The sequence below is a fragment of the Anomalospiza imberbis genome, chromosome 9 (assembly GCF_031753505.1).
Source record: "Anomalospiza imberbis isolate Cuckoo-Finch-1a 21T00152 chromosome 9, ASM3175350v1, whole genome shotgun sequence".
Lineage (NCBI taxonomy): Eukaryota > Metazoa > Chordata > Aves > Passeriformes > Viduidae > Anomalospiza > Anomalospiza imberbis.
The window spans coordinates 2,984,701-3,004,368 of NC_089689.1; the positions used below are offsets into that span (position 1 = coordinate 2,984,701).

Sequence of the window (19,668 nt, forward strand, 5' to 3'; positions counted from 1 at the left end):
AACCCACAAAGCAGCCCACAGAAGCAGTGGACTGAAGGCTGTTCTTAGGCTTTAGTTTTGCTGTGCTGAGCTTCAGGCACATCTGTGAGGCCTTAGAGAGCCTGGGCTCAGCTGGGCCCAGGAGTGTTGGTGAAAAGCTCGCACAAACACAGCAAGACTTTGGGGTGAAAGCTTTCAGGGCAAAATCAACTTCCAGCACAGCAGTTCTGAGGGTTGGTCACATTTCATGTTGTAGGAATGGTATCAGCTTCCCAGTGCCTTCAGTTAAATAAATGTTCTTGGGTTTGTGTATTTTTGATCATCCAGAGGCAAAGTGTTGATAATCATAACTGATAAATATGAAACATGTTGCCCTCTGCCTTAAAATGTACCTGGTGTTATTCCCAGGATGCATTCTTCTAGGATCCGGGATTAAAAAGTGGATAAAAATAGCTCAAAATGACAAAGCTGAGAGCTTGCCTCTGACAAACTGATAAAGGTTGTGGTCTTTTCTTCACGAGGTCCAAAGAATATTTGTGATTACTGCAGCTTCCTGGTGACTTGGCAAAGTCACTCTGACCCAGTTTCACCTGGGGAAAATTAAGGCCCTTCCTATGATTTGGTTAGTGCTTTGTAAACACACATAGGCTTTAAAAAAACCCAAAAAACCCAAACCTCACAAAAAAAAAAAAAAAAATAAATAAAAAAAAAGGCATGCTGAAGCCCCAGTCAGGCATGAGCTGATTTTTGCTGGAAAATCAGAAAGGCTTTGGCAAAGGCTTTAGCGATCTCAGCACCCAGCTAAGTGAACCAAACGGGTTCTCTCATCCTCGCTACCCACAGGAAGTATTTCATTTGTGTGGGAAGTGAGGAGCTGAGGTGCATTTTACAGATCCATGTGAGGAAGGAGATTTGTGTGGTGTTTCAGCTGGAAACCTGTGTCCCAGCATGTCCCTGCCACGGCTGTGAGCTGTGAGCTGCTGCGCTGTCCCCAGGTAAGCTGGAGGATGATGTGAGTTGCTTTATTTTTAGGTCTTATTGCTGAGTGCAAACGGTTCCCTGTGTCCAGGCTGCTCAGCTTCCTTGGATCACACCTGTGTGGGTGTTGTTTTGGGAGGGCTGAGCTTCCTTTAGTTCCTGCAGGGAAGGGAGAGATGCTGCATCAGTGGCTACTGCTGCTGAAGGCAGGGTGAGGGTGATCAGCGCACAGCACAGGGCTGTGTGTGCCCAGGGAGGAGTTCTGGGCATGGAGAGGGATCAGGGATGCTCCCAGGGAGGAGTTTTGGGCATGGAAAAGGTGAGCAGGGGGAGAGCACATGGCTGTGTGCTCCCAAGGAGGAGTTCTGAGCATGGAGAAGGATCAGGAAGGCTCTCAGGGAGGTGTTTTGGGCATGGAGAAGGATCAAGGAAGCTCCCAGGGAGGAATTCTGGGCATGGAGAAGGATCAAGGAGGCTCTCAGGGAGGAATTCTGGGCATGGAGAAGGATCAACGATGCTCCCAGGGAGGAGTTCTGGGCATGGAGAGGATTCAGGGATGCTTCCAAGGAGGAGTTCTGGGCATGGAGAAGGATCAGGGATGCTCCCAGGGAGGAGTTTTGGGCATGGAGAGGTATAAGGGATTCTCCCGGGGAGAAGTTCTGGGCATGGAGAGGGATCAGGGAGGCGTTTTGGGCATGGAAAAGGATCAGGGATGCTCCCAGGGAGGAGTTTTGGGCATGGAGAAGGATCAGGGAGGCGTTCTGGGCATGGAGAATGCAGCAGCTGGGAGTTTCTGTGGCCGTTACTGCAGATGGTGGGGCTGCCCAGCATCCTGCACAAACCCCTGTGATTTAAGGGAGCCACAGGCTGTGCTGGTGGGGTCTGGAGGAGGTGAGCACCTCTGGGACCACCTACCCGCCCTGCGGGGCAGGCTCGCTGAGCGAGGGCCTCTTCTCCCCACTGGGATCTGCAGCTGAGGGAAACAACAGCACAAAGTTCCCACCACGGCCGCTGCAGGGAGCCCTCCAGCCCAGCTCCCATCCCCTCAGGAGCAGGAGGGCTCCATTCTGAGCTTTCTCACCTTTTTGCTCCTCTGGAAGCTCAGTTTTCTTCTGGGGCCGTGGTAGCAGGAGCTCGAGGCCTTCTTTCAGCGTGAAGATAAGGACAGCCCTTTTACCTGGTGAGGGAAGACACACGGAGTGCTCTGATGGCAAATGAGGGGGGACAGCAGTGGTGTGCCCCCCAAATCATTTGGGGCTTGCCCAGAGCACAGGGAAGGATGGTTGAGTGAGGACTTGAGATCTCCTTGACGGTGAAACAGTTGGGGGGCTGCAGAGTGGGGGTGACATGTCCCACCATGGCTCTGTGGCAAGGCTGGGTGACAGAAATGGGAGATTTTGTTTTTGAAATACAGGCTCATTAGGAGGTTTGTCCTCAAATTTCTTTGGACATTCTTTACTAGTTCAGCTGATGCATTTCTCACCTGCCAAGCTGAAGCATTCTGAACCACATCCATGGATGATTGAGAAAACAAGCTGGATTTTTTTTTTTTTTTTCTAGAAAAAGAAAGGTGTGCCAGGCTTTGTGCCTGCCTGGGCAGCTTGTCCCGGGAGTGCCCTGTGGACAGTGCCACAGTGACGCCTGGTGATGGCAGATGGGTCCCTGCCTGCCACCACCCAGCCCTGCTCAAACTGTGTCTGCACATCCCTCAAAATAAATTACTAGGAGAGGAGGTTTTTTCTGCATTTACAGGTGTTTTCCTCAGCAATTTCAGTGCTTTTTAAAAGGAAACAAAACCATTTTTTTTCCTGACAGCTCAAAAGCAAGTTTTTACCTAAAGGTTAGAAAAGCAAGACCCTTAGAGAAAGGTCATTGGTGAAAGCATACGGTGCAGAAAAGTGTCTTGGGAGCTGGTGTGGACATCAGCACAGTCAGAAACAGCTATTTTGGGTCACACATCTTGTCCCCCACTTGCCAGGCAAGCTGAGGGATTTTTTTTCTGCCTGGCTCCTGTTAAAAATGTTCCTGTTTTTTCTGACCCCATGTCTCACTCGTCCCTGTGAGACGCAGCAAGCAGCGGTGGCTTGGGGAGCGTCATCCCAGGGACACTCCCTGTGGGGTTAACGTCCATTCTGGAGAGATCAGAGTCTTTTCTACGTGTCCAGAGCAGCTCCCAGTGCAGTCACTCTCTGACTGCAGTTAAACACGGGCTGTGCTGCCTGGGACTCTCCCAAGCCTTGCAGCAGTTTGCACTGATTTAAACACAGAATAATTTGTGTTGGAAGGGACCTTTCAAGGCCATCGAGTGCAGCCCCCAATACCTTCCACTAGACCAGGCTGCTCAGAGCCCCATCCAACCTGATCCTGAATATTTCCAGGGATGGAGCTGCCACAGCTTCTCTGGATAACCTATACCAGTGTTTTACCACCCTCTAGTGTAAAAAACGACTTGCTATCTCTAATCTGAATCGGTTTAAATGTATCTCTCTGCTCCATGAAGACCCTGGCAAACACTGTCCTTGTCTACTGTAACACAAGGTTTCTGGCTTATCACCAGCTTGGAATACATGTGTGATACATGAGGTTTTTTCTGGTTTTTTGTTTGTTTGTTTGTTTGTTTTTTTGGGGTTTTTTTTTGTGTGTGACTTGCATTAAAACAGCTATGTTTCAGAAGGTCCTGGAAGAGCAGTGAGGCTCTGTAACAAGGTGAAGACCTGAGCTGAAGACTAGATGCTGTCCATGGGAATAGCCAAGGGGTGAGGTGGTTTGAGCTACGAACATGGCTTGGCATTCCTGGGGCACAGGGCTCTGTCACCTCAGCTCTATCACCTCAGCCCTACTGTGGAGCAAGAGCTCAAGCATCTCCCTGGAGTTATCCAAATCCTCGAACTCTGCTGCTTTTTAGCGAGAACTTGACAGTGATAAATGACAGGGAGCAGAACAGCAGCTTGCTGACGCCCACTCATCCGTCAAAGCGAGATTAGTATGTGCCTATTTTGGTTTCCCCTTTAATCAAAAATCAATTAGACAATTTCCAAATGAATATTCAGCCAAGGAGCGGGCTGTCAGGCAGACTGACAGTGCTCAGCATCACTTTGTGTTTTCCAGTTTAGAGTTTTTCAGTATATCTAAACTAAACAAGGGGATGAGGAAGAAAAAACATCTCTTTCCCTGGAGATGTCATCTCAAACCCTGATGGAGCTTATTCTCCATTCCAGATATTCAAAGCACCCTCCATGGAATGCCAGTGTGCCTGGTGTTTGGCTGCACGCTTGTTCTCTTTTTCCTGCTCCCATTTGACTTGCAGCCCAAAAGACTGGGGTTTTTATTTCTGTTTCAGGGGGTGTGCCTGAGTATTTTTAACTTGGCTATTGAAATAAATAGGAATTATGCAACAGTTCTTTGCTTTGGAAGTCTCTGTGCTAACTTCCCTATTCACCAAAGAAAATTTCTAAAATCCTGCTGGACAGTTTTGACTGATCTTGACAGGAAAAAAAAAAAATTCCATTCCATTTTCCCAGCAGGCCTGCATCACATACACCCTCAAAGCAGTGTGAAGGAGGGGATCTTTCCAGGGGAACTTAAAAGATGTCAGGTCTGGGTGTTTCTGCACTGGAAGAACAAACCTGGAGCATAATGTGTAGTAGAGGGAATGGCCACCAGCTTCTTGGGACAGGGGATCTTGGGTACTTTGGAGGGGGTTTTTGCAGGAGGTGAAGAGGCTGGAACTCTGCCCTCCTTGTGGCCCTGGCAGCTCTGGCCCCCCTTGGGCTCCTGAGAGCTCTTCTTCTCCTGTTGGACCCGGGAGCTCCTGTCCCCCTTGGTGAGCTGAAAGCTCCAGCCCTCCTGATGGATCCCAGAGCTCCTGACCTCCTGGTAGCCCTGAAAGCTCCTCATCACCTTCCAGGTGCAGAACCTGCATGAGAAACACCAGGGACAGCAAAGCTCCAAGGAGACAATTCCAGCTGAGCTCCTGGGGAGCGTCTGGTCTGCATTTTCAGCATGGCAGAGGAACCAGTGGCTGGAGATAAAGGGTGGCATCCCCAGGGCCTTCTCCACCTTGGGAGAGAGGGGATGGATAGGTACCTTCTCCAAAAGTACATCAGGATGGGGAAGAGGGTGACCTTGGCATTGTGGTAGATGGCCCGGGTCAGTGGCCCCTTGGAAGATGAACGGCAGATTAAATCCCTGTCTTTCTCAGAGATGTTGACCTGGGCACAGAAGAGACCAAAGCACTTTGCAGCACTCCTGATGGGGCCAGGTTTCTCTCCCTGACCCCACCTCAGCAGTCTCTAAGCAGAGACCCAAATTCCATCCTGGCTGCTTGCCCCAGGCACAAGGGCAGGATCCCACCTGGATCTCTGGGGGAAGCATCATGCCCTCCAAAGGGGAGATGGCAGAGCTACTGGGAGGAAATGGGGTGGGTGCAGTGGGAGGGGATGATGGTGACACTGGCTTCTGAGGAGTGAAAAAATTGGACTGGTGGTGTGCAGGACGATCCTGGCACTCCAGGCCTGGTGTTCCTCCAGCAGGTAATGCTGGAGAATCGTCCCCATCTCTCCCATCCTTATCCACATGCTTGTTCTCAGTTTATCAGGGCTGCTGGGGGGTTGCTTCCCACCCCTCCTAGCCCATGTGGGACCCCAAAGTCCCCCCAGCAGATCCAGACCCGAGCCTGTTCCTCTTTCCCCACCACTGTTCCCAGCTGTGCTGCAATGGCCTTGAGCAATGAGCAGCCTCCAGCCTCCTTGGGCACTCCTGGGGTCTCACCCGCAGTTTGGGGGGGATGTCAGAGTTCAGGAAAAGCTTGCTGATGATGTCAAGTTTCCTTTTGAGAAAGGCAGTGTGCTTTTCTGACCGCATGCTGTGGGGTGCCGCAGCTTCCTCGCAGTCAGCTAACTTAGAAAACCTGCAAAGGCACGTGGGGTCTTGCTCTGAGACAAATGCTGCTTAATTGCTAGGCTAGACAGTCCTGTTCTTGCTTAATTTGGTGTGGGAAATGGATTTGTAGAAAATTCTTAAATACTTTTGGCCTTGCAAAAAAGACAAAGTACTTTAGAGAAATAGAACCATGAAAGATGCATTGTAGTAGGACCCACGAGGGGTAATTTTAGATATTGGCTTTAAGGCATTTGCAGTATGGTGTGGCAAACGCTGATAGACCAAGAAACACTTATAATGTATCGTAATTAAGAAATAATTGGCTTCTGATTGTGATGGTGTGAACTATAACATCTGTATTGTCTCATCCTTCACATGAGACTGAAAATGGAATAAAAGTTTTTAAAACACCTCTCAGTTGCCCCATCTCTGGGTCAGAAAAGGGCTTAATCCGATAATTTGATATTTGCTTGGGCAGGAAAAGCAGTCCTCAAAGTGTGGAAGAGTGACACAGGAGGTATGAAAAGCCACCTCCCTCTTCTGCCACTCTCATGGTCACAGGGTCACCTGGGGCAGGTGATGTTCCCCCTTTTTGGGAAAAGAGGAGGACTGAAAGATGGGGATTTGCCTGTTGTGAGGGTGTTGGCTGCAGGGCTGGTGCCCATTGACCATGGACTGGTCTTACAGGTTTCATGGGAATGTGGACAAGGTCAAGGGAGAAATGCCACCACAACTGGGACATCCAGAACAGTGTATCCAAATGCTGAATCGCTTGGGACTACCAAAAAAAAAAGGATTTCAAACAGGAACCCTGAGTCAGGGGATGACTGCAGGCTGAAATAGGGACTTTGGATTGGAGGTCTCCATCAGAGATGGGTTCAGGCCAGAGCCAAGGTAGGCTGGTGCCAAGACCAAGTTGGGTGAAGCTCTGAGCAACCTTGTCCAGAGGGACATGTCCCTGCCCAAAGCAGGGAGTTGGAATGAGATAACTTTTAAGGTCCCTTCCAACCCAAACCATTCTGGGATTCTGTAGTGATACCCGAGCACCTGGTGGAAGAAGAACTTACTTGTCCATCTCCAGGTAAAAGCGGAGGTCGTCGACGAGGAAGTTGACGACGATGAGCTGTTTGTCCAAAATGTGGCGTTTGATCAGCGTCACCTTCTGCGGCTGGCCTTTGCCCTTGCCCTTGAGGGAACGGGGGCTCTTGGCAGGACTTTTGCTCTTCTTCTCCTTGACAGGCAAGTCTGAGGCAGGGGAAGAGATGCTGTGTGCTCCTGCCCAGCACTGGGTTTGCTCCTTCACCTCACCTGGGCTTCCCTTAGCTGCATGCAATTTGCTGGGGGCCTTTCTACCTCTGTGAACTACACCTTCCCTCTAGCTTGGTGATGTCCTCCTTCCCTCCTCCTCTTTGCACCCACAGAGTGTTTATGTTCACTGTTTCCTGCTAGTCTGTCTAGCTGTTGGCCCTGGCTCTGACACAGCCCACAAGCAGATAATGAGTGAGGATGAAAGGGAAAAAAATCTGTTTTCCCCATATACAAAATTCTCTTGATCTAAATAGGGTTTCTGTGTGTTTAGTAGATTACTTTTCTAACTGCTTTTCCTGCTTCCTCTCAGACCTGTGTGTAAACTTTCTGTTCAGGTCAGCTCCCTGTTGCCCAGAAAACAATTTCCTTTTGCTTGTTTTTCTGGCCTGTCTCACCTTAGCTCCATTTAGTGTTTCCTGTTTTGGGTGGTTGTTTTTTTTGGTTTTTTTTTTTTTTTTTGGTTTTTTTTTTTTTTTTTTGCTTTTGAGGCAGGGATGCAAACTTGCATATACAACATTGTTTGAGAAAGATGCAACAGTATAACGGGGCACTAAGTCATGATGGTGGGAGGTAAGGGACAGGTTTTCTCCATTTTCTTCTCTACCTAAAGCCAGGGGTGTCCTGAGGAGGGAGGAGCAGGGGTGGCAGGACACTGGACATACTTTCCCTCTCGTTTCTTCGCTCCTGACGGAGAAACGCCTCAAATTCTGCACGGCGTGTGTGATTCTCCATCTCCCTCTGGAACTTGCAGAAGCTCCTGACAAGCTCCCGGATGGCATCCCAGGCCCATCCCTGTGGAGACACGGCACAGGTGGCATCAGCTGCAGCACTGGGGCTGAGCCCTCCTCTTTGGAGCCACCACTGTGAGCTGGAGCAGCCTTGGCAGTGGGATTTGTGACCCAGCCATCATCTCTGCTTTCCAGCATTTCTCAGTTTCCCTGGTGGCCACGGGGGATGGTGTGAATCGCTCGGCCAGTCCCGAGCCTGCAGGAGGGAGCCTTTCCCTTCTGCCTTTCTGCAGCTCTCCAAGTCTGACGCCCTCACCCCATTTATGTGACATCCCTTGTCTCACAGCACCTCCTCTCTTCCTTGCCTGGCAATCACCCTCAGCCTGCCAGCACAGAGGGTCCTTCCTTACCATCCTCTGTGTCCTGAGGTCCTCTGTCCCTTCCTGCACAAGCTGACAATGCCTAGACTTGGACTTTTTGCTCCAGGGCAACAAATCCTCCTGCTGCGGCTGTTCCTTCTGCTTCTGTTTCTGCTTCTTCTTTTGTTTCTGCTTCTGTGTCTGTTTCTGCTTCTGTATCTGTTTCTGCTTCTTCTGACAGTAGTGCCCTTCCTCCTCTTCCTCTTCCTCTTCCTCCTCCTCCTCAAACCTGCCAGATGGGAGAGCAGAGAGAGCATCAAGGGCAGCCAGAGGCATGAGGAGGGCACTGGTTTGATGGAAGGGGGGCTAAGGTGGGGAGTAGCTGATAAGGGATAGCCCCAGGGTTGGGGTCCCACTGGATTTCTGTTCCTGGAAGAGGTTGGACAATGGTAGAGGGCACTAGGTACCCTCCCCTGGATTCTCTTCTTGCATGTGGTAGCCTTGGGAGTGTCTGTCCTGCTTATCTGCAGTGTTTCCTCCTCCAGTCCAGCAGCCTGTGGGCTCAGAAGTGATTTGGTAGGTTTGGGGTGAGGGTCTGGATGGAATATCAATGCTGATGGGTCACAGAAAAATGCATTTTTAGCAGTTGCTGTCTGGCCCCTTAGGGTGGGATGGATGTTGGGCAGGGTGCATTTGCATAACTGGGCTGAAGGAATCAGCTCAGCCCAGGTGCTCGGCATCATTTTTCCATTTGCTTTATATCCCAGTGTGAAGCTGCAAGGACTCATGGCTGGAGTATTCCCAGGAGGTGAGGCGTGAGTCCAGAGATTTAAGTATGGCTACAGTGTGATTTTAAGTGATTTTTCCGGGAATCTAAGCACTGCTCAGGTGGTATTCCGGGGGTTGATTGAGGATGAAGTGCACAAGATTTGCACAAGGTGTGAAGAGTAAATTTGAACTGGGGGTGGGGAGTGTTAATTTTTCTCCTTTCCCTGATAATTCTGCAGTTTAGACCCACAGGCCACCCTACATCTGAGAGGGCCAAATGAGCTAACGGAGAGCAGTGGCACTACAGGGGAGCTCTGGAAAAACCTGAAAGAGTGGAAGGAGCAAAGCTGTGTGCTGCCAGGTGCCAGACCTGCGTTTTCTAGCTGCCTTCTTCCTTGCAGCGGCAGCAGCGTTCTCTCGAGCAATCCTCTCAGATGCAACAGCTGTGGGGACAGAAACAGGGCTGGCCTCTTCCTCAGGTGACAGGCAGAGCCTGCAGACACCTGGACCCTGGAGCCTCCACGTGGTGTCTCTGTGGTGACTCTGGCCCAGGAGACACTGTGGGAGCTCTTCACTACTGGGATATTGGGACGCACAGGACAGACGATGGACTTTGGACCTGGCTAGCATAAGACATTTGGTAACAGGATGCCTTGGCAAGAGCAAACAGAACTTTGAGGATTAAATCAAGATTGCAAAGAAGATTCAATCAGATGGGTCTACTGGAAAAAGAAAATTACATCAGACTTCTGCAAGCAAGAGATGTTTAAAATGTGTAAGTTTGTTTATGTGATGATTAACCCAAACACTGTAGTAAAACATTAGTAGCCTTCCTAAAATGGTATATAAGCTTCTGTAGTCCACAATAAAATTGGATTCTTTGACCACCTCACAGTCTCCCCATCTCTCTCATCATCACCGATACTTTACCTCTCATGCTTTGACTTCCTCAGCATCTGCTTCAGAGAAATCCCCCACTGCCACCCTGCCTGGCTGCATTAGTGCCCCAGAGCACAGCCTGTGGTGGGTGGATAGGCCTTTCTTCTGGACAAGCTCACCAAGGGTGATGGATGTCTGGGAGCCCACCTGGCCTCTTGCCTGCCCAGCCTGGACTCACCGAGTGCTGCACTCATGAGCTGCAGAAGCTCCTCTTCCTTGCTTGGGCTGCCCGCAGCCAGCTCATCTGCTATCATCCTCTGGAATTCTGCATCAGAGAGAGGAGAGGGGACAGACCCCATGTCCATTACCTCTGCTTACAACAGCCTTTCAGCACTGGCTCTGAGGGTTGGGTTTTGTCACCTTCCCTGTCCCCTTGTGTGTCCTGCTCCATGATCTACCCCTGACACTGCATTTCTTGGGTAAAACTGAGGGCCCACAAGCTACAGGGGTGCTGCAAGTGACTGCTGTCACCCTCAGTGCAGAAAATTGGTGTCATTCCCAAAAGATTGCATGACAGAACAAAGCTGAGGGCCACAGCACCAGCATGGCCAGTCCCAGCATCCTCAGAAGGCCAAAATGTGGAACTGGGGGGGCAGGAGCCACTGCTGGCTTTGGGCTTCAGCCACTTTGCTGCAGCCTTCATTTGATCTGGTGATCCAGGCCAGTGCAGGGCTGTGGCATTTGGTGCCGCTGGTACTGGCAGGAGGAAATTTGGCCCTTGTCTAAAATCCTTCTGGACAGTTTTGACTGATTTTGACAGGAAAGAAAAGCTGCCAAAGCTTTCATTACAAATGAAAGCTCCTACCCCCACTGTACCAACCCACCCCATGATGTTCATCACCTGTTAAGGGCTACCACCAGAGCATAAAACATACTTTACTGGCTTCAGCCAACGTGAGCCCCACCAGGAATGGAGAGCCCCTCTTACCAGCACTGCCCAGGAGCAGCTCCAGCTCTGCCTGGATGGAGCCCCCCTTCTGCAGGTCCCGAGCAGCAAGCAATTGCCAGTGCTTGGAGGAGACCCCCTCCAAGCTCCTCGTGCCATGCAAGGCCTGGCTCAGCTGCAGGGACTGGTTCATCCTCTGGGACAGGTGGAAATGTCCCCCTCTGCCAGCAGCACGGCCTGGCACCTCGGCCATGGGGACGTCCATGCCTGGAGCCTGTGGTGAGAACAGGACAGGGTGATGGCACAGAGCACCTTCCCCATCTCCAGCACTGCGCCCATCATGCCTCAGGGTTTAGCTTCTTTATTTTTCACATTCTGTGCTGCTTTAGTGTGTGGGTCTGGGCTTCACATTAGGGGATGGTGAGCTCTCTGCACAGAGCAGGGAGACAAAACAATTCCTTCCCTAGCTGGGGACCAAGGACAAATGATCCAGATCTCAGGCCCAAGAACATAAACAATGTGGGCTGAAGAGAGAAAACAAGAAAAATGGAACTTCACAACCTAAAGGTGGAATTGGACAGTTAGCTCCAATATGCAAATGGAGCAGAACTTATAAAAGTGTCATACCCCGTGACCAGTGTCCATTTTGTGGCCATTTTGGGTTGTGCTGCCCAAGGTGGATCTATTTGAGGCCTCTTAAAAAATCCCTGCTTTATTCTTTAACTCAGTCTAGTCTCTGTTCTAGGTCAGCCTTCACAAGGCATCACCCACGTGTTTTACTGTGCCTCAGACTACAAACCTGCCTGGTTTCGGCCTCTGCTTGAGCTTTAAGCAGTCTGGAAGGAATCTGTGAGGGCACAAAGCTCAGCTCAGGCTGCCCGGGATGTACAGGCAGCCAGAGGTAGACCAGACACGGCCTTGCAGCTTTCCTGAAGGGCTCAGGAGGGCTGGAAACAACCCTGAAGGTGTCCCCGGCAGCCTGGCAGCCTCGTGTGCTGTTTTGTTAGCTGCTGTCACCGGGGCTGGCTCCAGCTGGAGCCCTGGGAGCGCCTCCCTCATTCCCCCCAAAACCCTGCTGCAGGTTTTGCCTCTCGCCACAGACACACAGTTTGCACAGCTCGCCAAGCAGCAGGGGTAGAGTGGCTGCCTTCTGGCTGGGAGCGGAGAGCAGGCACCAAAAATAACCCTGCTAAGCCGCCAGCAGCTCCCCTGACCCCGGAGCAGGAGCGCCGGGAGGAGTTTGGCTCAGGGGATGGTGCCCACAGAGAGCAGGGCCCTGGTGCCTGCTGAAGTGCTAATTGCACTCCCAGACCAGCTCTGGCCTCCGAGAGGAGATTTCCCTGACAAGAGGTGCTTAAAAACCTGGGCAGCTAATTAACTTCCCACTAAGAGCAGTTAATGAGTCAGGGTCAGGAGCTGCCAGCTGACTTTTCCAAAATGCTCAGCTCTCCCTGGCTGAGGCTCTGGAAGCCAGGTCTTTCAGGATACCAAGCCCCGACAGCCTCTCCTTAACATTTCCAGGATCAGCTGCTGGTTTTACATTTCGTTTAGGGAAAGCAGTTGGTTTGAAGAACATCATCTGCAGTGAGAAGAATTGCCTGCATCGGTTGTGCAGGTACCAGTGCAGGTGGGATGCTCAGGGGGTTCTGCCTGCAAGGAGGTTTCTGGGTGTAATGCTGGAATGTGGGGAGGTTTTATGGCATTTCTGATGCCAGGAGGAATAATGGTCTGAGAAGAGAGCTTGTGTGACTCTGATTTCTTATCTCATCCTTTTGGTGGAAAAAAATATGTGGAAAACTTGAGGGTGGTTGAGTCACAGGCTAAAAGGCTACATGGCCTCTTCCCCCCTGTGCTGGCCAGGCACTGGTGCTGGAGCTGGGGCATCCCATGTGTGTCATTCACATGAGTCACATTAATAGCAGTAATAATTACACATTAATAGCGTGGGCAAGGGAAAAAAGGGGAGATAAATTCCCAGAAGTGCTGGGCTCACCCGTGCCTACCCTAAAAGCCTGCAATTATGTTTCTCCCAGCTTTTGGGCAGAGTCACAGCTTGTCTCAGGGGAGCTCTTGCAGGTTGTGCCTGCAGTGCTGCCAGCTGAATGGGATGCTGTGCTGCAAGAGTTAAGGGTCATTGCTCCAGGCAGCTGGAGCAGGGTAGGATCTGCTGGGTCACCCTGTGGCAGCGCTGGCTGGGGATATCGTGGGATGGCAGACCACTGCAGCTAGTGCTGGGCTTCTCCTCCCTCCCTCACTCCCTCTCCAACTTTTCACATGCCCACTGGAGCCTGCACACTCCCATGAGGATGCCCCTGTGCATGCCCCTTACCATAAACTGGAGGAACGTCCTGTCATCAGAGGCCAGAAATTCCTCATAGAGGCCACAGAGCACCTGGGGAGGAGCAAAGGGGGATTGTCCTCAGGCAGGGTCACAGTTCTGGTGCCACGGGTGGCTCACAACTTGCTGACAGGCCCAGGACAAGCCTGCACATCCAGCTTGGTCCATTGGGCTGCCCAGAAGGGCTGGGACTCTAAATGGGTTTTACTGGGGTTGTGCTGGAACCAGTGATGGGTGCAAAAGGATGGCCACTGCCCTGTCATCCCCAGCCCCTGGAATGTGCACCTAGCCAGGGTCACCAGAGATGTTCTGGGACTGCTCAGCCCTGCTCTGCTGCCCAGCAAACCAGTGAGGATGCTCCTCTCCACTGGCCTGGTCCAGCAAGGTGACTGCAAGGTGTTCCCTTCCTAATCCCTTCTCCTCTTCATTTTCCAGATGCTTCACTTCTTAAACATCCCCACAGCCCTCACACCACCACAGGGCTGCCAATGCCAGCTGTACCTCCCAGCCTGACCTCTGCCAGCACCCCTGTGTACCTTGCAAATCTCCTTCTGGGCTCTGAATATCCAGGGGGAGAATTCTCCGCATCTCAGACGGTTCCACAAACTCACAAGAGTCCTGTTCTCCAAGGGAAGCTTCTCAATGTTGTTGTCCTCCAGGTAGGTCTTGCAGATCTTTTCCCCAATCAAATGGCGCAGGAAGAAGCTGTTTTCTCTGTTGGAGTCCAGCACCACGGGCAGAAACTCCTCCAGGTCATGCCACAGGTCCAGGAGATGAGTCTCCATGGGCCGGTTCTGGTGCTGTAGGAAATCTCTGAAGGGTCTTCCCGCACAGGCCTCGGCACTCAGGGCCCAGGGAAGGAAATCCAAGGTCTTGACTGTTTTTTTCAGGGATGGCAGCCGGGCAAGGGATGCAGAGGGAGGGAAGTCAGAGAGGATTTTCTCCTTACAGAGGTTTTCTAGATCCTGTTCTGCACTGGACTGAGGTCTTCCAGGAAATGTTGCTCCTCCTCTGCCTCCAAAGGCAGGATGCTGTGACTGCTGGGGAATTGATCCCAAAGCATCCTTATCCAGACACAATTCCTCCCTGCTCCCAGCTGGCCCTGGCTGCTTCTCTGCTTTCACCCGAAAAGTGGCCATTTTCAATTCTTGGGTGTCCCTCCCCTCCCTGAGCAGAGCCCAGAGCTCTGCTTTGGCCTTCTGGCTGCAGTAGGGCCCTGGCGCGCCCCGGCTCCTTTTGATGTGCATGGTGGGGAGGGTCTCTGACAGGCCTGGGGGCTCCTGCCAGCCGGCCTGTGACAAACGTTCCCGATATTCCTGGAGCAAAGGCCAGCACGATTCCTCTTCTTCCATTGCCATCTTGCAGTGCACGAAGAATTTAGGGAGCCAGTAACTCTGAATCATAAAAAGGACCTGTTCCTGCATGTTGCTTAGGATCTCCCTCCTGCTGCTGATAGACTGGATGTGCCTGGCTTTCGGAAAAGATCCTGAGATGGATGCAGGGAATTACAACGGGGAGATGGCTCCGTGCAGGCTGTTCCCCAGGCAGGGGATGGCATCCCATCCCCCTGGGAGCAGCCAGGAAAGACCCCCTCTCTGGTAGGGAAGTGCTCATCCCCAGCTCTGTGTCTCTTACCAAGGATGGTGGTGCAGAAGGTGACGACGCTGGAGCCTTCACGCAGGTGAGTGGCTCTCAGCCTGTGCACCAGGGACAAGAACAGCTCCCTCTGACTCCCATCTGACTCGTCCAGACCCAGGAGCCTTTCAGTGATCAGCCAGAAGTCGATCAGTTCTTCCCCTACAGATCAGACAAGGGACGGTGTAGGAATGTGCCCGGTGTTGACGGAGCTGTCCGAGATTGAGAAGCAGGATGTTTTCTATCGCCATCTGTGCAGCAGTTGTCTTCTGGGCAGTTTTCCTCATCTCCTGTTAATGGGCCCATCAATGTCTTGCCCCATGACTCAGAGATAACTCCCTCCAGGAGCCGTTTCTGTTGTACAGGTGATCAAGGACCCACCCGTGCCTCGGAATGACATCAGCCCGTTGTGAGATGCTCCGCCCAGGGGGGAGGAGATAAGCATTCCCACCTAGATATAGTCTGGGATTTTTAGACAGGCAGGCAGCCTTCCCACAGGTTTCCAAGAGGACACAGCTGGGATTTCCACTGGATGACTACACCTTTTCTACAGGACCACTGCTCCAGCAGAAACCACATCTGCCACTCCAAGAGGACTGCAGCCGCTCCAATTTGGGCTGCTACCAACACACTGGCCAAAGGGGTGTCAGGTCGTATTCTGACTTTGTCAGTGGTCTTCCTTTCGTATTATTGCATGTATTTTGTTTCTTTTCCCTTTCCCCAATAAATTGTATTTCTGACTTGGAGTCTCTCACTGGTTTTGCTTTCAAACCAGAACAGGAGTGAACAAATTACCCTTTGTCTCCTTAAAAAGGAAAAAAGCCCAGAAGTTTCTCTCCTCAATTTGGTTAAAAGACACCTTATAAGACTTTGAGGACTTCACCTCAAACTTAAGGATAGCCAATTGGACAGAAGCCAAAAAGTCCCATCTAAGCAATTCAGTAGAAAAAGAAGAGAACAAAATAAGTAATCGCTTTTGTGAAGTGTTTTAGCAGGAGGAAGAACCTCGTGGGTTATTTTTTTTTTCCTGCAAAGAGCTTTGTCATTTTGCCTTTATTTAAAACTTTTTTGTTTCCAACACTGTCACAGAAGCCATCCTGCTATTTTATGCCGTCTGAGGTAGCTGAGCTATCTCAGGTGTGGCACTTTTCTCTGAGAGCTTATGAGACCTGGCTCGAAGAGATAAGTATCACCATGGGAGTTGGGAAGGGCACCTGAAAGCCCCGAGGGTGGGTGAAGCAGAAGGAAAAATCACCTGGATGAACCAAGGGAACAGAGCAGAGAAAAGCCACGGTTGTGCATCTCCCTCCCAGCTCTGCTGCTGGCTCACCTTCCAAAGCTTTCTCTGGGATCTTACCCATGCCCCCAGCTCTGTGCCAGCGTCCTGCCAGGCAGGTGGCCCGTGGCTGGCTGGGAGGGGGGTGTGGAGCACCCCGTGCCCACCTGGCGTTCCTCGGACGAAGGCGCGGAGGTGCCACATGCCCTGGCTCCCACTGATGCACCTCTCCAGCAGCCACTGGTCAGCACTCTGCCAGTTCAGGCGCCCTGCTGTGGGACACAGAGCACAGATGGCATCAGGGGTTGGTCCCAAGGAAACTCTCCAGCTCCCACCCTGAAAGAGGCTGCTGTAGGGAGACCAGCAAACCACCCTGAACTGGGAGTTTCGGACAGGCTGTGGATGCACACGGGGTGTTTGCAAGGATAACTCACTCCTGTCAGGGATAGTTGGATCAGCTCTTGTGCCTCTCTTCCTTGCAAATGCCCATCTTTCCTTGCCTGAGTTTGGGGCTCGCCCTCAACTTCCTCCAGCTTTGAGTTTCAACCCGACTGAAGAAGCAGCAACAATATACTCAGGAAAAGCCGTGGTGAATTGCTTATTTTAATGAAATGAGAATCTGTATTCCTGCTGCCACAGCTTTCTTTCCAGTGGCAGTTCACACATAGGCTGAGGAAGTACTTGGCTGGACTGAGAAGGCTAATTTGAGGGGAAAAGTGAGCACAATCCAGAGTTGCTGCCAGTAAGAGACCACAGCCTGTTTTCCCAGGGCATCCCTGCCCAGCAGCACACCCAAAACATCTGCACCTCGGATTCCCGTGCCCCAGGATGCTCTCCAGCCCCGCTCCACCCCTGGACCTCTCGGTAAACCCTGCTAGGCAGGTACTTAGCGAGCCTGCATTAACAGCGTGGTGGAGTAAATCCCTGCACATCCCATCGGGACCTGCTGCATCCCTAAAAAGGGATGTGCAACGCCTTCTTAACCCTTAGCCGAGGCACGACCCACTGGGCAGGCACCAGTTAGCGACAGCCCAGGCGCAGAGGAGAAGCCGCTCCGATTTCCTCCGTGCCGCGATGACTCACCTGCTTCCCCCGAGCGAATGAAGCCCAGCAGCTTCTGGCAGAGGACGAGGTGGAGGCACAGGCTGGATTTGCAGAAGTGAGGCAGCCGGTGCTTTTCCAGCCAAGCCAGAATAGCCGCGGGGCTGGCATCCTGCGTTGCCTAAGGAGAGGATTAGCTGTGAGCAAGGAGCCGGCTCCTGCCTGCCCATTAGGGTGAGTAACAGGTCCCTGCTCTAGGGGAAGGAGGTGGGGAAGGCGCCCTGTTGCTTTATGGCGATGATGGTGCTGAGGCACAAGGGGGATACTCAAGTTACAGCCGCTGCTTGCGTCCCCAAAACGAACGTGACAGCCCCGGCGCTGCGCGGCTGCCTGCAGGGCTTCCTTCCCCTGCCTCTCCTCGCCCGCCTTCCCAGAGCCCAGGCATGGCAGCTCCCCGGGGGTTTCCAGAGGAGCGGGGGTTCCTTTTTGCTTTGGGATCTGAGCGCTGCAAGCGGCTGTGGGGAACGGGGACGCATGGGGAGGGAGGGCTGAGCCAGCCCGGTGACCAACTGGGCTTTGCATTCAGGAGGAATCCAGGACAAGGGGCTGATGTTTGTGTCCTGTAACGCCACACATGCTCTCCTTCGCTCCAGCTCTCGGTGTTTATAGATAGACCCCATAAACTGCAGCAGGACTTTAAATGGATTGCGCTCCGCCCAGGGCTTAAAAGCGAAATGACGCCCGGTGTTGAAATGCTCGCCCAGCTGCACGAACAGGAGAGCCAGAGAGGGGCCTTGGCAGTGACAAACCGGCTCCTTCCCCCCCTGCCCTGTGCCCTTCCTCCCACTCCTCCCTTCTAACAAGGGGCATGTTCTCACCAGGTGGCTCGGCAGCTCTGGCCACAGGCACCACTGGCCCGTGCCACTGATGTAAAGGGGTGTCTGCCCAAAAACCTGGATCCAAACAGAAAGGGAGAGCTGAAAGAGATGGAGGGTGGCAGAGGAGCCCAGAGCCCAGCTGTTCTGCTTAGTTCCCATTACACAGAAGGGCATCGAATTCCCTTTTAGACCCCTTTTATCTCCAAGTTGAGATCCTCAGGTTTCCCCTCATTTTCCAGCCTGAATGTGGTGTTCTCCCAGTCTCCCTGCAGCCTCTAATGCCACAGAAAGTTCACCTGAGGAGAGCTCTGAAAGGCATCAGGTTTTATGGTGCAGAGTGGACTTACGGGAAGGTTCAGAAAGATGTTGAAAAAGTCAACAAAAACATCATCTTGCAGCAGCAGCCCCATGTCCGTGGAGGCTATGGATGCTACAGAGGGAGAAGAGAAAGTTACCTGGGCTTTGTGTTGCCAGCTGTGAGCCAAAGGAGTTTTGGGGGGAAATCAGCTTTAGGGGATGTGTGGTACAAGCTTGTCGTGTGCTCATGCAGGAGGATTTGGAGCTAGGACAGTCTGTGAAATGTGTTTTGGGATGGGTGCCACAGGCTGTTTGGAAAGCACCAGGTTCAGGAGCGTGCAGGAGCTGGGAAGTTTGAACAGCAGCCTCCCAGACAGCAAAGGTATGTGGTTCACAGAGGCTGGGCACAAATGTGGTGGCATCCATAGGGCAGGAGAAGGGAGGTGCTGTGGCTGCAGGGCACAAGCTGAGCTCCTCTGCCTTACCCAGACACTGGGCATAACACAGCTTATCCACCCAGGACTCAGTGCAAGTGTCAGTGCCCAACACTTCCCACCACCCTGTGAAGTTTTATTCATGTCTGAAAGATCTGGATGCAAGAAGGTGGGCTGGCATCAGCCTGCTGGTGAGTGGATGCCCCTGGAAATGCCCTCTTCCAGCAAGGCACAGTTGTGTTACAGGGAGGACCTACATTTCAAAGCTTAACACTGCTTTTTTCCCCCTTTTTCCACCTTTTGGGGTGTGTTTAGAGGGGCTGAAGCCCCCAGCAAAGGGTAACTCACCAGCAGTCATCATGATGGTGCAGTGTTCCGGTGCTGTGTTCTGAAGTGCCACCCTGATTGTGACACGCTTGTTGGGGTGACTCCTGGGGGGCTGCAGGGCTCTCGGGGCAGCTCCCCCAGGCCTGCTTATCCTGCAGAGGAGAACACTGAGAGAGGATCTGAGCAGTGTCTGTATGTGCCTGAACAGGGGATGTCCAGAGGGTGGAAGCCAGGCTGTTCTCGGTGGTGCCGAGCAATGGGATGAGCAGAAATTGGAACGGAAGAATTCCCACCTGCACATGAGGCAAAACTTCTTTACTGTGACGGTGACTGAGCACTGGAACAGGTTGCCCTGAGAGGTTGTGGGGTCTCCCTTACTGGAGATATTTGAGAACTGTCTGGGCACAATCCTCAGTACTGAGCTCAGGGGACCCTGCTTGAGCTGAGATGTTGGACCAGGTGCTCCCTTCTGACCTCACCCATCCTGTGATGCTGTGAAATGCCACCTTTTAAATCACTGGCCCTGCACTTGGGCAGTCCTGAAATGAAACCCTTCCCCTCTCCCTGCTGGGGCAAACTTCTTGCCTTGAAAGCAGGTTCCTGGTGGCACCTCAGC

The 19,668-nt window shown here is 52.2% G+C and overlaps 1 protein-coding gene across 1 annotated transcript; it reads right to left on the bottom strand.

The window, feature by feature from the left end:
* Positions 1 to 868: 868 nt before the first annotated feature.
* RGSL1 (regulator of G protein signaling like 1) lies at positions 869 to 19,124 on the bottom strand. The gene is made up of 20 exons (XM_068199169.1): positions 19,074 to 19,124; positions 18,342 to 18,424; positions 17,995 to 18,069; positions 17,159 to 17,288; positions 16,243 to 16,347; positions 14,800 to 14,961; positions 13,701 to 14,650; positions 13,156 to 13,218; positions 10,869 to 11,100; positions 10,119 to 10,205; positions 9,372 to 9,444; positions 8,285 to 8,522; positions 7,809 to 7,938; positions 6,906 to 7,083; positions 5,728 to 5,866; positions 5,044 to 5,168; positions 4,584 to 4,873; positions 2,039 to 2,134; positions 1,873 to 1,930; positions 869 to 1,116 (listed from the first exon to the last, which is right to left on the bottom strand). Exons 1-20 carry the CDS (start codon positions 19,084 to 19,086, stop codon positions 1,110 to 1,112), a joined length of 3,234 nt encoding a protein of 1,077 aa, XP_068055270.1. The 5' UTR covers positions 19,087 to 19,124; the 3' UTR covers positions 869 to 1,109.
* Between the last annotated feature and the right edge of the window lie 544 nt (positions 19,125 to 19,668).